Here is a 19,973-nt window from a genome sequence, read left to right as displayed (position 1 = left end):
GAGCTGGGCAGATCCGTGACAAAGTCCAGGGCCACCCTTTCCCAAGGTTCGACCGGAGTTTGCAGCGGTTCCAACAGTCCGGCCGGCGGTTTGTGCACTGGTTTGGCCCTCTGGCAGGTGTCACACCTCGCCACGTAGTCTGCGACCTCCCCTCTCATTCCAGGCCACCAGAAATCCCTGGCTACTAATTCCACCGTCTTCTCCTTGCCAAAGTGCCCGGCCGTGGGCGCGTCGTGCAGCTGCTGCAGCACCTTGGCGCGAAGGTCGTCTCCCGGCACGTAGATGGCCCCTTTACGGATGAGCAATCCATCTCGTAGCTGGAAACCGTCGGCCGCAGCCGTGCCCCTTTGCACCTCTGCCATCTTTGCTTGCGCGAAGGAGTCATCCTGCAACGCTCGTCGCACCGCCTCCAGGTCCACGGTGGCCGCGGCGCACGCCCATACTGTTGGTGCGAAGATGTGCATGGCGGCCGCTGGCGTTGCGTCCTCCAGATACTGTGGCTTACGGGAGAGGGCGTCCGCCATGATGTTAGTGTCCCCCGGGACATACTCTATGCGGAAGTCGAAGTTCGCAAAAAACTCAGCCCAACGTATCTGCCTCTGGTTTAGGAACTGTGCCGTGCGCCAGTGCTCCAGATTCTTGTGGTCCGTGCAAACCTGCACCGTGTGCTTGGCGCCGATCAGGAAGTGCCTCCACGCTTTGAACGCTGCATGAATGGCCAGCAACTCCCTGTCCCAGATGGTGTAGTTCTGCTCGGACTTGCTGAGCTTCCTGGAGTAGAACGCTGCCGGTCGCCACACCCCCTGCTGGTCCTTTTGCAGCAGGACCGCCCCCACGGCTCTGTCCGAGGCGTCTGTCTCCACCCTCATCGGCCTGCTGGGGTTGACGTGAAGCAGCTGCTCTTCCGACGCGAAGAGACGCTTGAGTGCCTGAAAGGACTGCTCCGCCTCCTCTGTCCAAACGAACTTCTTTTTCTTGGAGCTAAGCGTGTCTGTGATGGCCGCTGTCTGCATAGCGAAGCCCTTGATAAACTTGCGATAGAAGTTCGCAAAGCCGACAAACCTCTGGACCTCCTTCCGGTTGCGTGGACTCTTCCAATCCAATACCGCGCGAACCTTGGCGCTGTCCATGGCGAGCCCCTTGTCAGACAACTTGTAGCCCAGAAAATCCACCTCCGTCACGTCAAATTGGCACTTCTCCAGCTTGGCGTAGAGCCTATGTTGCTTTAGTCTGGTCAGCACTTCCTTGACGTGTCTGTCATGCTCCTGCTGCGATTCCGAAAAGATCAGGATGTCATCTAAGAAACAGACGCACGTCTTGTAGAGAAGTCCCGCCAACACGTGATGCATGAAAGCTTGAAAAACGTGGGAGCCATTTTGCAATCCAAAGGGCATAACTCTGTATTCGTAGGTACCCAGTGGCGTGAACATGGCCGTCTTCCACTCATCTCCCTCCCGCATACGAATGAGGTTGTACGCCCCTCGCAGGTCTAACTTGGTGAACACTTTCCCCTTCCGCACCTTCGCCAGGAGGTCGTCGATTCGGGGCATGGGGAAGTCCGACGGCTTGGTCCCATTGTTTAAAATGCGATAGTCCACGACCAGTCTTTTTTGGGGCGTGTCTCGCTTTTTAACAAAGAATACTGGACTGCCCCCCGCTGCCTTGGACTCTCGGATGAAACCGCGCTCCAAATTATGATCTATGAACTGTTTGAGTTCCTGCAGCTCGTCCTCTGACATGGAATACAGTTTCCCCTTAGGCAGCGCCACCCCCGGCAGCAGGTCAATCTTGCAGTCATATGGTCTGTGAGGGGGTAGCCTGTCTGCCTCCTTCTCGCAGAAAACTTCCAAAAATTCTGCGTACTTGTGGGGAATCGCTTGCAGCGTGCCTAGCAGCAGCTGTGACTCCTCTTCCTCTCCTTCCTGCCGGGGCACGATGCAGTGTTCAGCACAAAAGGAAGAGCCGAAGATCAGCTGCCTCTGGTACCAAGCCAGCGTTGGGCTGTGCTTGTCCAGCCAACTCATTCCCAATACAATGGGCGTATCCGATAGTTGAGTGACATTGAAGCTGATGATTTCTTTGTGATATCCAAGTCGCATCGCCATGGGCGGCGTCTGCTTCACCACTTGCCCCCCTAGCAACTCCCTGCCATCCACCGTGACAACCTGCAGGGGCAGTGTGGCCGGCAGCAACTGTATAGCGTGCTTGTCGACAAAGTCCTGCCCTATAAAGTCCGCATTGCTGCCTGAGTCAATGGTGATTGGCATGTCCATGGTGATTCCATTGGGCAGCTGGAGAGATGCGGTGAGCCTCACTACTGGTTTGGGCGGGAGGGGGTTCACGGGCTGTAAAATCTCTGGGGACTGCGTCACTAACACGTCTGGCTGGGCCCCAGGGCCTCTTCCTCCAGCCAGACTGCGTCGTTTCCCTGCTGTGGTCCTCCTTGCTGCGTTGCTGCAGTCACCATTGCTGAGGCTGCAGTGAGCTTGTGGAGCCTCTGGGGACACTCTTTCGCCATATGCCCTGACTCCTCACAGTTGTAACACTTCCTGTTCCCTCTAGGAGGCTTCGCTTTCACTGCTGCCGGTGCTAGGGCTCTGGTTGCTGACTGAGCCCTTGCACCTCCAACCTCCATAGGTTCGGCTCCTCCTCCTGGCGGAGGCGTGGATTGCGCCCGCGCTGCTTCTCTGGGAAGGAAGGAGGGGCCCCTGGCTGGTTCGCGCCCTCCACGCCCTTCGTCCCTGCTCCACGGACGTCCTTCCAGCCTCACCCCCACTGCCAGTGCCCTCTGAACGACCTCCTGGGTGGTTCGGGGTCTCTCCCCCCTCGCGATCTCATCTTTAATCGAGTTGTGCAGCCCCTCCCAAAAGAGGTCTCTTACAGGAGCCGAATCTCTGTCCCATTCCAGGGCACTGACCAAGGCGAAAAAGCGGGCATGATACTGCCTGACGCTGGCCCTCCCTTGTCTCAGCCCATGCACCTCCTTCCGTGCAAGATCCACGTCAATACTTGATAAAAAACACCCATCCATCGCTTTAATAAAGGCATCTGCATTCTGGAACGCCGGATCCTTATCTCTCCATAAATTGTGTAGCCATGCTCTAGCATCCCCATGCAAATGGGACATGATGAATCCCACTCTCTCTTGCTCATCTCTAAAGTCTTTATGCAGCAGTTGCAGTGCGCACAGTACGTCGGCTCTAAAGTTGGGATACTGTTGCAGGTTCCCATCGAAGTGAGAGACCAGCCCGCCTGTCCGTCTCGCCAACCCAATTCCCTCCTGCCGGGGTGTCTGCTTTGTCAGCACATCTAACCTGACCTGGAGATCCCTGCAGGCGGCAGCTGCCTCCTCCTCTCTCTTCCTGGATGCGAGAGCCTCGGCATTCAGTTGTGCCACTGCTTTTCTGAGTTCCTCTATCTGCTGCTCAGCCGTCATGTCGTCTGCCGTTCGTGAGCTCGCTAGTAGGCACCTGTTTCTCTCCCCTCCTCGAGGCTGTAGATGCCCACAATCGTGAGACGGAGCTTACTGTCAGAGCTGCTTGAAGATCCTAGCTCACAGAGGATCACGCTAGCCAGCGATCATTAAGTAAAAGTCTTTATTGAATTACAGTTTCCATTCTCACGCTGCTACGCGCAACTCTACGTCTAGTAGCTAGATCGGCGAAGCTCCGTCTGAGTCTCCGCCCCGTGTGCACCAACTTAATATCCTAGCCTTGCTCCACCTTTTCCGCCTGACTGTCCTCCTCTGGGTCCCTCTACCCCCCGGGGCTTCTTCCTTCCGGGATTCTTCTGACGCTGACCCGGACCCTCCTGCCTCCTTGCGCCGGGCTTTAGGACCTGGTTCCCTTTCGGGGCTGCTTACTGCGCCGCCTTCCTCTGCATTTGAACTTGGCGCGCGCGCCCAACCTTCCACTTTCCTCTTAACCGTTTCTTCGCTCCCCGATGGAGGTGTGGCCACTCCTGACTCATGCCCTCCCTCCTGTGGTGAGCTGCCAGCGCTTCCCCCCTGGCTCCTTTCCTCTTCCCTGCTTCCTGGCGGTGACGCTGGTCCCGATTTCCAGCTGCTCCCCCCTGAGTCCCCTCTGGCTCTATCTTCCTGGGGTGCCCCCCTAGACTCCCCCCTTGCCCTGGCCACTGGTGCTCCTTTCTGTGAATCCTCTGATTCACTGGAAAGACTAGGAGATCTCGGGTCGTCGTCATCACTCATCTTTTCTTCTGCCTCCTCCCCTTCGCTCTCTGTTTCCTCCCTCGCCCGTGCCTCTGCTCCTAAACCCCTGACAGGAACCTATGGCCTTTCTGATGTTACTGGTCAGTTATTCCCACCAGCTTCAGCCAGCATGGTCAACGCTCACTGCACCAACCTTCCCACCCCCTTATCCATCTCTCTCCCAGGAAGCACAGCAACATGGCTGAGAGAACAGGTGAGTTGTGGTACCCCAGCCCATTGGCCAACCATCTGAAGGGCCACAGGTTCCCCATCCCATAGAAGGTTTGACATGAAACCAAAAGGTAGGTAGATCCCATGGACCAAGGCTGCTCACATAAATGCTTGTTCATCAGCTTCCGCTCATACTAAAGGTTAACTTATCAGGGCATGAACTCTAGGCTTGCACTGCATAGAGAATCCAGACCACTGGGCATGAGTCAGCCCCTAGTGGTTTTATTGGTGCTCTTCTTCTTGGAAAAGGTAAAGGACCCCTGACAGTTGAGTCCAGTCATGAACGACTCTGGGGTTGTGGCACTCATCTTGCTTTACTGGCCGAGGCAGCCGTTTGTCTGCAGTTTTTCTGGGTCATGTGGCCAGCATGACTAAGCTGCTTCTGGTGAACCAGAGCAGCACATGGAAACGCCGTTTAGCTTCCAGCAGGAGCGGTACCTATTTATCTACTTGCACTTTGACGTGCTTTCAAACTGCTAGGTTGGCAGGAGCAGGGATCGAGCAACGGGCGCTCACCCCATTGCGGGGATTTGAACTGCCGACCTTCTGATCGGCAAGCCCTAGGCTCAGTAGTTTAGATCACAGTGCCACCCACGTCCGTCTTTTGCATACCACCAAAGCACGCCTGGTATTTGCACAATAGGTCCAACACTACCGTCAGAAACAGAAGAAAATTACCTAAGTAAATTTAGCGAGAAAAGACATTGAAGACAAAAAATTGCATTAAAGGGAGTGCTCATTTTTAAATTCACTTGTCTGCTCCATGTAATGAAGGCATGAACATTTAACTTCTAGTCAGATGGAGCTGTGAAGAATGCATTGCTGAAGGGATGGAGATAAGGCTGTCACGCCTTGGTACAATTCAAAAGCAGCTTTTCCTGCCCACAGACATGAATCCACCATCTGTGCCAAAAGGAGGAACGGTCCACAACGAATTGTCTTTCTTTGTGAGAGTAGACAAACACGTCTGCTCTCATCACATTTATAATCTAAAAGGCCTTACTTCTACACAGCAGGTTTAACACAGAAAGCATTAGGAATGCTTAAACTCCATTGAAATTAGTAAGATTTAAATAACATTCACTTACATCTACTGCCTTCAAGTAGGATAAAGAATGGCCTACCTTCTCCATACAGAATGGCATCACAGCTACAGAAGCCCTGGTGTAGACACAACACTAAGCCACCTCCAGCCACAGCTGTACCACTGCCTGGAGCTGTATATGAATTGTACTCCAAAGTATCTAGAGGGCACCAGGTTGGGGGAGAGGGTTCCATCCATTTCAAGCAAGCAAGCAGATGCATACTGTTCTTCCTACCTGTGCAAAGATGTGCTCCCTCCATTTAAAGCACTGTGGCACAAACCGTATGTAGAAGAGCACTGCAACTTTCCACCGCAAACTCAACAGTGTCTGAGTTATGGACAGTTGTGCTGCTGTTATTAATATGATCACTGTGAGGCAATATTTCATGATTCCGTTCTATTGCATGCAGACATGTTCACCTCCCCACCTCCCCCTTTGCGCTGCATAGAATATAATGTATTTTAAAAGTATCACACACAGCTGCCATTTATATGCTGCTTCTCCTTCTTTTCACTGGGATTACCCAACAGATGTAGCTTCCACTCTTCATGAAATCCTTCCATATTTTCAGAAGTTACGTTTAAGAAGTTCTTGAGAATATACATTAAAAGGGGGGTTTAAATCGCAAAGGTCTGTGAATTTTGTTTTTTAATTGGTGCTTCTTTCAGATCGACTAATAGATTTTAAGAATTGTAGCCAACATCCAGATATGATTTGGGGGGTTTTTGTTTTTAATGCACGGGTATTTAATTAAAATAGAACAGAAAAAGCAACTGGCTTCCAGGGAGGAAAGAGTTTAATAATACAGTTGTGGTTTAAGTACCATCCAATAAAAATGTTCTGAATATTAATTTACCTTAAAGAGTGTTAGGCTCCGTACACACTTCGTAGCACAAAAGTGATATTTTTTCTCAATCAGGAACTGTTCATTCTTGTCCACAACATGTCCATTTCAAACTACTGTAGATTCTAGATCCTGCTATCCGCAAGGGTGGGTGTGGTTACCTGATAAGACATTTGAAACCCCTCCCCTTGTTTAGGCTAACCCCTCCTTTTCTTCCCTGCACATGCCCTGGGTGAATAAAGCAGGAAGTGGTGACTGGGAACTTGATATATATGCCCACCCATAGCATCACCGAACAGGTGTAGGGATACACATCCACACCCACTGCTGGCACTGCCTACAGCTGCTTTCATCCATTTGCAAATGAGCACATTGCACGGCAATGCAGAATCCATCCGCAATGAGCTTTTATTTCCAGAACAGAGCCAGTTTCTCAAGAAGAGCTTTTCAGGGGCAAAAAAATATGCAACAGATATAAATTGTGTGCGGACTACATGGGAGGGGGAAGCACTGTCTCCATTGGTTCTTGAATAAAATGCCATGGGTACACAGCCTTAAGAGTTGCATATTATTTGGCGCACAACCCAGCAGGAAGTTCTCCTCCTTCAGCCTCACTGAAATAGGAACTGCGTAGCATCATGAGAACAAAGGAAGTTGCTTAATACCAATGGCCCATTTTGTTCAGTATTGTTCGAGCTGACTGGCTGCAACTTTCCAGGGTTTCGGACAGGAAGTCTCTCCCAGCTCCGCCCGGGGATCGAACCTGGAAACTTCTGCAGGCAAAGCTGATGCTCTACCACTAAGCTACAGGCCTTTCGCAGCAAGGCATGCAGACCTTCCCGGTTGGATTGTGCTCTTGCAATGTAGTGAGGTAGACAACAGAAAAAAAGAACTCTCCATTATTAACACGGAATTTTAACTCTTGCAATAACATTTCAAGAAGGGGGGGAACGATAATGTTACAGACATACAGCTGAAATATTGGATTAATGCTCAACTCTGTACAGCTCAAATATAAACTTTTTAAACCAAAAAAAATTAGACATTTGAGTGCATATCATGTTTTGGACATTTAGGGGGAGGGGGAGAAATGAATGTTGTTTGCCACCATTTCTGCACTTTGCAGTCTGTTTAAATAAACAAGTATTTACAGCTTCAATACGAACAACAGTGCATCCAAAACAAAGTGTGCATTAAAGAACAATTATTGCTCCTGGCCGAGACTTTCCTTTATTAGCATCATTATATTATTTATTTACTTATTTACTTTTTTTACATTTGTACTTCTCTCCCCTTCCCCATTCCATCCCACCCCCGGCCATTTTTGCAGCTCTACGAAGTCAAGATATAGTCTAACCGCTCTAGAATTCACTGGAGGAAGGAATCTCCCCATGGACTTCAGGAATGCTCAGAAGTGCATTATCTTGTACGTCAAGCCGTTCTTTGCAGAAGGCTGGGAAAGAAGGCAAATGTTCATAGCGACGCGCTTGCTCTCGGCATCACTTTGCGCAACTGTGTAATACTGCTGTAGCTCCCTGTAAGGCGCTTGCCTTCTCCTGGAACCTAATTCAGCTACCTGGCGAAACTTACCTTGAAACTAAAAGGCGTTTCCAAACCCATCTTTTTTAAAAAGGGGTGTGCTTTCTTTAAACTCCTTTCACAGCTTTTCATTACTAGGATCTAAAGCCCAACCTCACTGGTAATTACAGTTTGGCATTGCACTTTGGGGGGGGGGGAGGGGTGTCGAAGGCTGTTTCAGCCGGCTAATCTTGCAAAGCAACAGAAAGGAGAATACTTCCTGATGTTTCTGGAGGAATATCAAGCCAGCTCTGTTCTGCACTTGCTCTTTCCCATTTCTCCTCTTAAAAGAAAGCCTGTATCTTCAGACAACACTAAGAATACAATCTGACACTTAACAGGAAATATTTGGCATTTTCTGTTCCCACGGCCCCTTTCCCCACGGCGACCCCCTAGGCCTCAGCCTCCTGCCTTCATAGAATTGTAGAGCTGGAAGGGACCCAGTGGATCATCTAGTCCAGCCCCCTGCAATGATTTATTGCCTGCTGATCTCTCGACAGGAAGCGTCTCTGAGACAGGTGCTTTCCTACCTGCCCTCCTGGGTAAAACTACTATCTGGAAAACAAAACCATCCAGGCAATTTGTAAGCATGTGCTAAGTTACTTGTGGAGGATGGAAAGTGGAAGGGGGACATGGGTATCCTGGGATGGGGGGGATATCAGCATCACTGATTTCATGAGCATCACTCATGAAAGCGGCTATCACCATTTCTCACAATACTGATCTCCAAGGCACTGCTGATCTGGATTTCCTTTCCTGTCCCCTCTGCTTCCCTGCACCCCCTTCTCTGAGCATCTCTGAATTGTAGGTAAGAGGAGATCAAACTAAAGTGACCCCCATCTCTGGAAAAACTCTGCCTGACCAATACCCCTCCCTAATATCAAATACGGGGGAGCAGACTGGGGCCAGCTACTCCTAGCCACAGAGCATCAGGAAGACGCCTACTCTCCTCCTAGCCTTTGCCCCCTGTTTTCCGAACCAGAGGAGAGCTGTTCTCGCGCCTGGCTTTCCTTGCTCCTTAAACGGCCGTCTGCTCCGCCCACCAAAAGGGAATCCTGAACTTGGAAAGCTGATGGGCAGCAGGGAGGGGTGGGAGCAGGCACAATTTCTAGCAGGCCTCTTCGCCTCTCCACCCCGACGTGGCTACCCCTTGACAAGTGCACGGAGCGCTTGGGGGGGAGCGGGTTTAGCAGGGCGCAGGCGCGCTCCTCAATCCCACTCCAGAGGGCTTCCCAGGCCCGCGCGGCGGCGGCAACTGCAGCAGCAGCCGCCCCGTCGAGCGCCTCTTTTGCTTTCTCCTCCCTGCGCAGGGCTACCCCTAGCGAGTCCCTCGTGGGCGCGCTCGCGCTCTCTCTCCCTCTCTCTCCCCAAGTTCCCTGGTGCTTCTTTTTCTTCCCTCCAGGGGGAGACAGAGAGGCGCGGCGCTACCTGCACCCGCAGGACTCGACGACCATATCCTCGTACTGCTTGTAGACGACGTTGTTGCCCGCGTCCGTGTACAGGATGCTGATGGGCGTCAGTTTGGTGGGCACGCAGCAGCTGGGCGGCGTCGAGCCCGGGTCCATGGAGTTCATGAGGGTCTGGATGATGGCGTGGTTCGTGGGCTCCAGGTGCGAGCGCAGCGGGAAGTCGCACACGCCCTCGCAGTGGTACGCCTCGTACTCCAGAGGGGCGATAATCCAGTCGTCCCAGCCCAGCTCCTTGAAGTTCACGTGCAGGGCCTTTTTGCTGCACCGCAGCCGCGCTTTCTTGCCGTGCCGCTTGCCGTGGCGGTTGTGGAAAGCCGTGCGCCTCATCCGACGGCTCTGCAAGCGCAACTGCGCGGCGGCCGTCGATTCCTGGGGAGGCGCGTGCGCGCTCTGCTGCTGGGCTCCCCTTTCGTGGCGCAGCTCGGAGAAGAGGTTCTTCCGACGGGACTTGGTGAAAACCACCAGCAATGCCTTCTCCTGCTGCGCCCGAGCGCCTCGCCCCAGACCCAGATCGCGCAGGTCCAACAGGGGCTGCTGGGCGTGAGTTCGAGTCCCCGCGACGGCGCGCACCTCAAGGCACAGTTGTTGCTGCTGCTGCGGCTGCTGCTGCTGCTTTTTCCAGGGCTTGTGAGGCTGCAGCGCCTGCCACACATCAAACACCACCCAGCCGCCCCCGGCCTGGGCCGACGCCGCCTCGTGCAGGCCCCAAGTCCTGGAGTCCAGGAGGCGGCCCGACAGGCAGGGCGAGACCTGCACATGGGCCAGGCCTGTCTGCGCCTTGGAGGAATGATCGCCAGGGGCTTTGCGAAAGAGCCGCAGCTCCGCTCCCACCAGCTCCTCTTTGTCGGAGAGAGTCGATACATCAAACAAATACTTCTGTCTCCTTAAAGCGCTGGGCGAGAGATCGTCTGCAAGATAAAACGCATAATTGCAGTCAGTTTCACCTCTGAAGCGGGAACGGGCGCGGGGTGGGGAGGAGGCGGCCCTTGCCCAGGTAGAATTGACCTCTTCCAGCAGCCTGGCTCGGCACGAGAGGGAAAGGGGAGCGCGGACTTGCTCCTCTGCCCGCTGCTAAGAGACACCGGGGCCTACAGGTCCCTAATGGAACCCGGGGGAGTTCTTTCCTAAGGGGGGTGGGAGGGTGACGAAATGGACTGCCACTGAAATCATGGAATTGTAGAATTGGAAGGGACCACGAGGGTCATTGAGTGCGATCCCCTGCAATGCAGGACACTTTTGCCCAACCTGGGACTTGAACCCACAACCCAGAGCTTAAAGAGCCTCACACTCTACCAACTGAGCTAGGCTGTGCATCAGTTAACTTACGGCATTTATCTGTATATGGCATTTATCTGTATAGGGGTATCTCCACTTTTTTGGAAGACAATTTCTGTTGCCTCTTGACATTTCAAAGTGGTAAAGGTAAAGGGACCCCTGACCATTAGGTCCAGTCGTGGCCGACTCTGGGGTTATGGCGCTCATCTCGCTTTATTGGCTGAGGGAGCCGGCGTACAGCTTCCGGGTCATGTGGCCAGCATGACTAAGCTGCTTCTGGCGAACCAGAGCAGCGCACGGAAACGCCGTTTACCTTCCCACCAGAGCGGTACCTATTTATCTACTTGCACTTTGACGTGCTTTTGAACTGCTAGGTTGGCAGAAGCAGGGACCGAGCAACGGGAGCTCACCCCATCGCGGGATTTGAACTGCCGACCTTCTGATCGGCAAGTCCTAGGCTCTGTGGTTTAACCCACAGCGCCACCCGCATCCCACTTCAAGGTGTTAGGGAAGCTCTTAAGTGGCCTTCCATGCAATTCGAATCACAGCGCTTTGGTGTGTCCTCACAACCAGTTATTGTGTTTGCTGCTTGTGGGTACAAGCTTTCTGCGGCATCCACATATTGCCATCCTTGTCAAAATGCTGCCCTGTATTATTTTCCCACTTCATCCTGATTTACCATTTCCATGGAAAAATCTGTCTATTCCAGATTAGGGTGGGAATGCAGGAGGCATTTGATGACGACAGTGCCCTGTGGATGCTGCAGAAAAACTTGGCCTGAGCATTTATTGCAATTGCTGTGTAGAAGGACCCCTTATCTTTCTCTCAAATGTCCAGACTAACAGGCTCCCCCAGGGCAGAGAGACTGGGATGGACTGGGTGGGCTGCAGTAGTTGCTAGTGGATCCCCTGCTGTCCCCCTAAAACAAAACCAGGAGTATTGAGAGTAGATCTATAGTGCTGAGGATCTGCTCTCTCTTGTTGCCTTGCTCTCTTAAGAACCTGGGATCTTCTGCATGCAAAATAGATGCTCTTCTGCATGCAAAATAGATCTTCTGCATGCAAAATAGATGCTCTACCACAAAGCCCCCTGCTTGGCAGGGGGTTGGACTCGATGGCCCTTGTGGTCTCTTCCAACTCTATGATTCTATGATTCTATGATTCTATGATTCTATGAAAGCCCTCTTCCTTTGTTGTATACTGTGTATATTTTAAAATCACATTTCTTTTGTTTTTCCAAAACCTGCTTATATGTGGGCTCACGTGGATTACATTCACCCTGAGACAAACCTGGATTTCTGTTTTTGACACATTTTGTGTACAAAGTGTAGGCTGTGAAAAGCAAACCAGATTCAAAACTCCCTCCCCCCCCCCGCCCCCGCGCGCCTTAGTTGCTTTCCAATAAAAAAGGTTTATAGGCCAGCAAATACAAAAAAATTCCCCCAGCCTCTGGGTTTCCCCCAAGAGCTAATAAAAATCAGTATATATTTCAACAGTAAAAGTGTCACCACACAGAGCCTGCTCTCGTGAGCTCTGCGCTGCAGCTCAAGCTGGGAAAGGGTGGCTGAAACGGCTTGCAAGAGACCCGGTTATTTATTGATCGCGAAGGTCACTACTAGTATTCCTAATCAGTGTGTTTTTACAAGCTAAAAGACCTGGTTAAAAGGTCTTGGGAAGACGGGTGGGGCGGAGGGGAGGGGAGGCGCAGGAGGGTGATGGATGGGACTCAAGACCTTCCAACTTGCCAGTGACAGGAAGAATCAATTTCACATTGGCGCCCCCACCCCAAAAGAGAGTGCCGTAACCCTTCCAGCTAAAATTGGCTCAGGGTTCCTGCGCTCCTTTGAGCTGTGCATTTCACCCATAGACACGAGCTGGCACGTTGTTTGGGATTGCATAGCAGAGGAATAGGGGAACCTTTTCCAGACCAAGGGCACATTTCCTCATAGGCAGTCTTCGGAGGACACATCCCAGTGGTAGGCAGGGCTAGAGGCAAAAAGTGGGAGGAGCTACAGAGGTGACTCTTTCCCATGGGTAGGCAACCTAAGGCCCGTGGGCCGGATGCGGCCCAATTGCCTTCTCAATCTGGCCCACGGATGGTCCGGGAATCAGCATGTTTTTACATGAGTAGAAGGTGTCCTTTTATTTAAAATGCATCTCTGGGTTATTTGTGGGGCATAGGAATTCGTTCATTCCCCCCCCCAAAAAAAAATATAGTCCAGCCCCCCACAAGGTCTGAGGGACAGTGAACCGGCCCCCTGCTGAAAAAGTTTGCTCTTTCCTTTGCGAGGGCTACATTCCACCCACCTACAGGTCAGAGGTTTCTGCACCCTCTCTGTGTCTCTGTTCCACAACCAGGAAAGCAAAAGGCATGATCCATAGTTCAGGGACGCACTCCCATCAGGCAAAACGCACCCAAGGAGGGATCACCATACAACTAGTTAGGGACGTGACCTGGGAAAAGGAGGGTGTCCCAGCGATGGGCATAGCTTGGAGAGTATCCTAGCTCCTGAGGTCTGGGAGGCCCTAGACCCGAGGTTCCTCACCCTTGACGTAGGATAACAAAAAGATTTGCAGACATGTAGATTCAAAGCATATTCGCCTATTCTAGCTTTACATGCCTGGCCTGGTGCATATTTACTCAGCAGTGTCTCCAACCAAGTTCAGTGCCCTTACTACTGAGTAACTTGGACATGGTTTCAGGCCAGCGGTGTTCAGTTGTATTATTCTAAGGGAGAGGATCGTGGCAGCGTTCTGGATGGAAGTCGTCATCCATATCATCTTAGTCCTGAGAAATCCATAAAATTATTGGATGCTCACACTAAGTCATATTCCATTACCACAAGCCTTGACCAGAGGGGCAAAGGTACTTAGGCCAGGTGTGCCCTGTTGGTGGCCAAAAAGTCTGGTGTTGCAACACTGGAAGGAAAGTATATCTCACTGCATTGCTCAGTGGTCAGAAGACTGAGCATAAGAAAAAGATACTTTTAGAAAAGAGAACAAACACTTGAACATTTTGGGTCCATACTTAGAATTGTTTGCATGAAGCACATGCCCAGGAGAATAGCCTCTGCTGGAGTCTATTCACCCAAAACCTTTTGGCCCACCACAAAATTCTGAGAGGAGCACTACTTGGCACAACGCCCACCCGGCCCACCCTTGGGCTGGCCAAGCTGGGAGGTGGAGCTGTCAAGCCGAGAAGGTGCGCGGCCACCGGCAGCCATGTGCCTGATAGGCTCCATGCCCAGCTGACCAATCCACCAGGGGGCGCAACACTTGCCCTGTTCTGGCCACCGGCAACCCATACTACACCACTGTGGCAGGGTGGCAGGGAGAGAGTAGGGTTTGGACAGAGATAGACATAAATATCTTGCAAATACCTTGCCTCTCTTCTATTCTTCAGCTGTGTAGCATGTGAGAAACAGAGGGTGCTGAGCCCTCAAATATTCCATAGCTTTGCCCCACAAGGTATTTCACTTCTGATACCATGAAGTGAGAGCTGGACCATAAAGAAGGCTGATCGCCGAAGAATTGATGCTTTTGAAATATTGTGCTGGAGGAGACTCTTGAGAGTCCCATGGACTGCAAGAAGATCAAACGTATCCATTCTTAAGGAAATCAGCCCTGAGTGCTCCCTGGAAGGACAGATCCTGAAGCTGAGGCTCCAATATTTTGGCCACTTCATGAGAAGAGAAGACTCCCTGGAAAAGACCCTGATGTTGGGAAAGATGGAGGGCACAAGGAGAAGGGGACAACAGTGGACGAGATGGTTGGATAGTGTTCTCGAAGCTACGAACATGAGTTTCACCAAACTGCGGGAGTCAGTGGAAGACAGGAGTGCCTGGCGTGCTCTGGTCCATGGGGTCATGAAGAGTCGGACACGACTAAACAACAACAGCAACCATGAAGTTCAATATGTCACAAATTTAGAAGAGATATTTTGCAAACACCCATATATCCACCCATATATCCACTGAACTTAACCTTCTGTAACTGAAAAAGATTGCTGATACAATTCTATTCATCTTAAAGCTACAGTAACATGTATCACCATGGTTGTGGGCATAGGCGCCGACTCCATGGGGCTTGAGGGGGCCCGAGCCCCCTCAAAAATTCGTTTGGGGGGGCTCTGCCCCCCCAATAATCTCCGGCGCCCCTCCAGCAGAGCGCCACCGCCGCCCTCCCCCAGCCCAAAATGCACAGGGTCGGGCTGCATGCCTCCTGCCCTCCCTCCCGAGCAAAAGCTCCACCTTCGGAGCTGATTAATAGGCGCAGCACGCTCTCCCCTATTCGCTCACGAGGAGGCGGCGCCACTTTATTTGCATATTCATGAGCTTATTTATTATTCATGAGCTTTCCCGGGCCCCCCCAATATTTTTTGTAAGTCCCCGTCCCTGGTTGTGGGTGTGCATGCTGGAAAGAGCAGGAAGCATTAAAAAGGAGGGGTCTGTCTGTACGGGAGAGTTGAGAAATGGAGGAATGAGGAGGTAAGGAAAAGGGGGTGAAGGTGATAATGTGGTATGTATTTTTATTGGGGTTTAAGTAGATAAATAGGTACCGCTCTGGCGGGAAGGTAAACGGCATTTCTGTGCGCTGCTCTGGTTCACCAGAAGCGGCTTAGTCATGCTGGCCACATGACCTGGAAGCTCTACGCCGGCTCCCTCGGCCAATAAAGCGAGATGAGCGTCGCAACCCCAGAGTCGGTCACGACTGGACCTAATGGTCAGGGGTCCCTTTACCTTAATATGGTATATATGTGCAAAGGCTGGCTATGCAATAGGAGAGAAAATAAGACATGGAAAATGGGGGTGATCTGTGTGCAAGGGGGTGCTGAGAAAAGAGGGGGGTGAGAAAATTTGTGAAGGTGGAAATGGGAGTGCAAAGGGGGTTGCAAAAAGAAGTGATAGGAGGAATGGGAATAGGGTTGAAGATGCCAACAGGGGCATGAAGGAATATGCAGAATAAGTGGGGATGAATGTTTAGAAAGTCCCATTGGCTTGGGGAAATGTTCAATGGGAACTACTTTCAAATAAAAACGGTTGCAAGTTTGACTCTTAGTCCACAGTGGATTTGATGGTAAGGCAAAGTGCTCATGACGGGGATGGTGGGGAACTTGTGGTCCTCCATCATCATCTGCGTCCAGTGGCCATGCTGGGCTGGGGCAGATGAGAGTCCAAAAAAACAACCATCTGGAGCACCACAGGTTCTCCATCCCTACCTTTGAGCCCGTTTGCTCTTGTTCAGTACTGGTGGATGGGTGTGTTGCTGCATCCATCCAAACCCAAAGTGAGCACTTAGGAACACGCATGTTGCACTAACGCAGGCAGGCATACCATCGCACATACTTAACACAGCACTCTACCTTTCTGCTTTCCCCTCAGCTCACACACCATCCTCAAGGGACTTGTGTGGTAGCAATACTAGGTAAAGGTAAAGGGACCCCGACCATTAGGTCCAGTTGTGACCGACTCTGGAGTTGTGGCGCTCATCTCGCTTTATTGGCCGAGGGAGCTGGCACACAGCTTCCGGGTCATGTGGCCAGCATAACAAAGCCGCTTCTGGCGAACCAGAGCAGCACATGGAAACACCGTTTACCTTCCTGCCTATTTATCTCCTTGCACTTTGACGTGCTTTCAAACTGCTAGGTTGGCAGGAGCAGGGACTGAGCAACAGGAGCTCACCCCACCACGGGGATTTGAACTGCCAACCTTCTGATTGGCAAGCCCTAGGCTCTGTGGTTTAACCCACAGCGCCACCCGCGTCCCTGGTAGCAATACTGGTGCCAGGCTATTTTGAGCTCCAGGCAAAGTAACTACTTGCACCCCATCCCCCTTCCCCCTAAATAGTTAACTTCAGTGTTCAGAAACAGATGCACTGTAGAAATGATAAAATTCTTCAAAATATGAAAGTAAAATGTCAGATATAACATAAACTGACCTGTATAAAGCTGTGTTCCTTAAAGGTCTCTTGAGATCTGCACTCTAGGCAGCTGCAGACCTCGGTGGTAGCTAACTATTGTTCTAGTCTTCCTTTGTTAGCCCCACCCATTCATAATTGCCACGCCCCTTTTGGTCACGCCCCTTCCTTAAAGAGACATGGAGTGAAATTTAGTTGATAAAGGGAAACACATACTGAGTGGCCCCATTACTTGCTCTTCTTTCTGAAAGGAAATCACTCGCCATCTCTCTCTTGCTCGCTCGCTCTCATTATAAGAAATCATATCAAGTTAAAAGCAAAGCAAACGGTCTCAATCCCTTACCACTTCTAAATCTTTTTTCACCGGTAGACATCTGACTTTCTCCTCCTTGGCTTGAATAACAAAAACTGGACCAATTCATGCAGGGTAGGGCTATCGACGGTCGCTAGCCGGGACAACTAAATAAAACTTCCATGTTCAGAAGCAGTCTACCTTGGTACACTAGACGCGTGGGGATCGCCACCTACACGCCCTGCTTCTGGGCTTCCCGGAGGAATCTAGTACGAACAAGATAAATCTGAGTCCGATTCAGCAGAGCGATTATTGCATCATCGCAGTATCCAGCAAGGCGATTATTACGTCATCGCCTTGATTCGACCGGCGGATTGCGTTTGTTATTAGCAACGATAAACCTCCCCTCACGCCCCCGCAAAGGCAGTTGAGCTTCCCTACCTCGTTTTGAAGTGAAGCTATGCTCATTAAGATCAAATGGCAGCGGGTGGAGGAGCGTGGCTATGATAACTGAGATTAGAGTCTAAAATGACCTACCTAACCAGCCCCATTGCCCAGGAGGCAACATCACGCCTCCTCCTCCTGTCCCACGACTGCACCGACAACCATGTCCCTCCGCATCTACCATGCATCTGTCCCCAGACAGGGACATGGGTCCCCAGATAAGGGTGGGAATATCTCCTGTCTTAAAAGCCTGGAGGGCAGCTGGCAGTCAGCCGGGTCCCCAGCAGTGGTTGTTGGACTACAACTCCCATCATCCCTGACCACTGGTCCTGCTAGCTAGGCATGATGGGAGTTGTAGTCCAACAGCTGGGGACCCAAGGTTGAAAAGCACTTGTGTAAACAACACTGAGCCCAATGGGCCGATGATCTGGCTCGGAGTCAAGCACCTTACTATGTCCCTGTATATACAAACAGGATCGAGAAATCCTTCCTTCCTTCCTGGCAGCATGCGAGGGGCCAGCAAGCTGCAGGGAGCTCTGAGGTCCCAGGTTCAATCATTCCAGGTAGCGCTGGGAGAGACTTCTTGTCTGAAATCCTGGAGAGCAGCTGCCAGTCGGTGTAGACAGTATTGAGCTACCTCGACCAGTGGTCTGACTCTGCATAAAGCACCTGTCTTTTCCTTCACCTACTTCACGGGCTTGTTGTGGGGTTTAAATATGAGGAGTGAGAAAGAAAGAGAAAGAGAGAGAACCATGTAAGGCGCCTCAAGCTCTTTGGAGAAAAATGGTGCGGTAGAAATACTACACACAGAGCACAAACACATATATACAAACACATGTATATGCCAGCAGAAATTCTGGCTGTAATCCGAGATTTACTTGGGTTATCCCTCTCCGTAGCAAAGCCGCTCAGACGAGGATAGGGAAGAGCCCCGGGGCCACTGACTGAGTTCAGCAAACGTTCCCTAAACCCCATCAATGAAAGTGGGAGTAATCCAGGGCCCAGGAGCAAGGGAGAAGAATTCGGATAGTCTCCGGACGGTGGGCACAATCGTACACACGCCCCCTCCGAGTCAAGCGCCCTTCAGATTCGCTTTGCCGCCTCCACTGAATTGCGACTGACCGGAGGTGAGGAACTGGGCTGCAGGCGCATCATTTTCTAATGATTTATCGATTGGCCGGTCAAATTAGTCGATAATCCGCAAACCTCTAGAATAAAAATGGGGTCGCTTTCTTGGGGATAAATGCCATCAAAGTCCAAGGGAATTTGCACAGAATTAGCACCCAGACGGCAAGGCGCGTTTCAATTCATTCAGATGTGAAGGCCTTTGTTTTCTGCTGTTGTTTGTTCCCATTACAACAAGGCGACAGAATTTATCTATCATTTCAAGCCTAGTCAAAGAAAATCCCAACACATCAAATCTGCAAAAGGAAGGTCCAAAATTAATATATATTCACATACACACACGATGAGATGCAAATGATGGTGGGGTCTGTCCTCCCACATCCTCCAGTTTAGTTAGAAGCCTCGTTTCACCCTCTCTGGAAACTAGCCGTTTTGACTTCTGGCTGGCTCGGTTTGGTAATCCCTCAATCCGAATTAATCCCTTCCTCAGTGGTCAAGAAAGTGCTTCATTAAAGTGAGGGAAGATTTCAAAGGCCACACCTCATCTCAGGCACATCAAGGGCAATTAAAGCAATTAAAAAGATAAATAAATAATTTTTTAGAAAAATAAATAGAACACGGCCGTAGCGAATGCCAGAACCGGCTTAACCATTTCAAAGCGCACAGCGGAGGCGTTGCTTCAGAGACTCACAAGCCAGCACGGTTCCGTTCCCTTTTCATAGAATCAGAGTTGGGTCACGTGGTAGTCCAATATTTCACCCAATGTGGTGCTTGAACCCACAGCCCTGAGTTTAAGAGTCCCATGCTCTACCAACTGAGCTATCCCAGGGCGGATCCATAACTGAGCCAAGGCTTATGTAAGATGCGCTGCAAAGCGCCATAAGAACGATTTTTTAAAAATAAGAAGAATGAGCAAAATCTTCTCTGCCTGTTGGTTTATTGACAATAGGATACGGGGAAGGGGAAAGAGGAAGAGGTGTTCGAAACTTCAGGAGGAAATGGGGGTCCACGCACTCCAACCCTCAACCGAGGGAATCTCTGCTTTGAAGTGAAAACCGTGCGATCCTTACCCAGCAATTTCCAAACCAGCTCATCTGAGGTTGCAGCCGCAAACCAACTCACTCACCTGGGCGGAAAGCCCTACCGAAGGGAACGGGTCTCTCTTCCCCGCTTAGGATCGGCGCTGCAGCAAACGCCGGAGTCGCGCCTCTTCAGTTCCCCGAGATTCCAGCGCCTTAAATTAAACTGGAAACGGGGGCGTTTCTAGAAAGGAAAAGTTGCTTCTTTCGGGAAAGGGTGGGGTAACCCTCCGCCCTCTCACCGGCTCGCTGCGGTTATTCCTAAACGGAACTAGAGCTCCGTCCTGACCTGTAATACGATCCCCGTCCGCCCTAATAAAAGAGGTGGGCGGGATCCAGACTTATTGATTCATTGGGGGTTTTCAGGCTGAATTACGTCCCACTGATTTCAGTCGGCTTGATTTACGCAAGGAAGTAACTCAAGGGCGG

At 51.2% G+C, this 19,973-nt stretch overlaps 1 protein-coding gene across 1 annotated transcript in view; it reads right to left on the bottom strand.

Annotated features, from left to right (window-relative positions):
* Positions 1 to 6,233: 6,233 nt before the first annotated feature.
* The window catches only part of GDF6 (growth differentiation factor 6), a 29,297-nt gene continuing 15,557 nt past the window's right edge, over positions 6,234 to 19,973 (bottom strand). The window contains exon 2 of the mRNA XM_083517361.1: positions 6,234 to 10,322. Coding sequence (XP_083373487.1) covers positions 9,370 to 10,322 — 953 coding nt within the window. The 3' untranslated portion in view covers positions 6,234 to 9,369. The remainder of the gene's footprint in view (positions 10,323 to 19,973) is intronic.

The sequence above is a fragment of the Podarcis liolepis genome (assembly GCF_965112155.1).
Source record: "Podarcis liolepis genome assembly, chromosome: 8".
In the NCBI taxonomy this organism is placed as follows: domain Eukaryota; kingdom Metazoa; phylum Chordata; class Lepidosauria; order Squamata; family Lacertidae; genus Podarcis; species Podarcis liolepis.
This window is presented reverse-complemented; position numbering and strand designations above follow the sequence as displayed.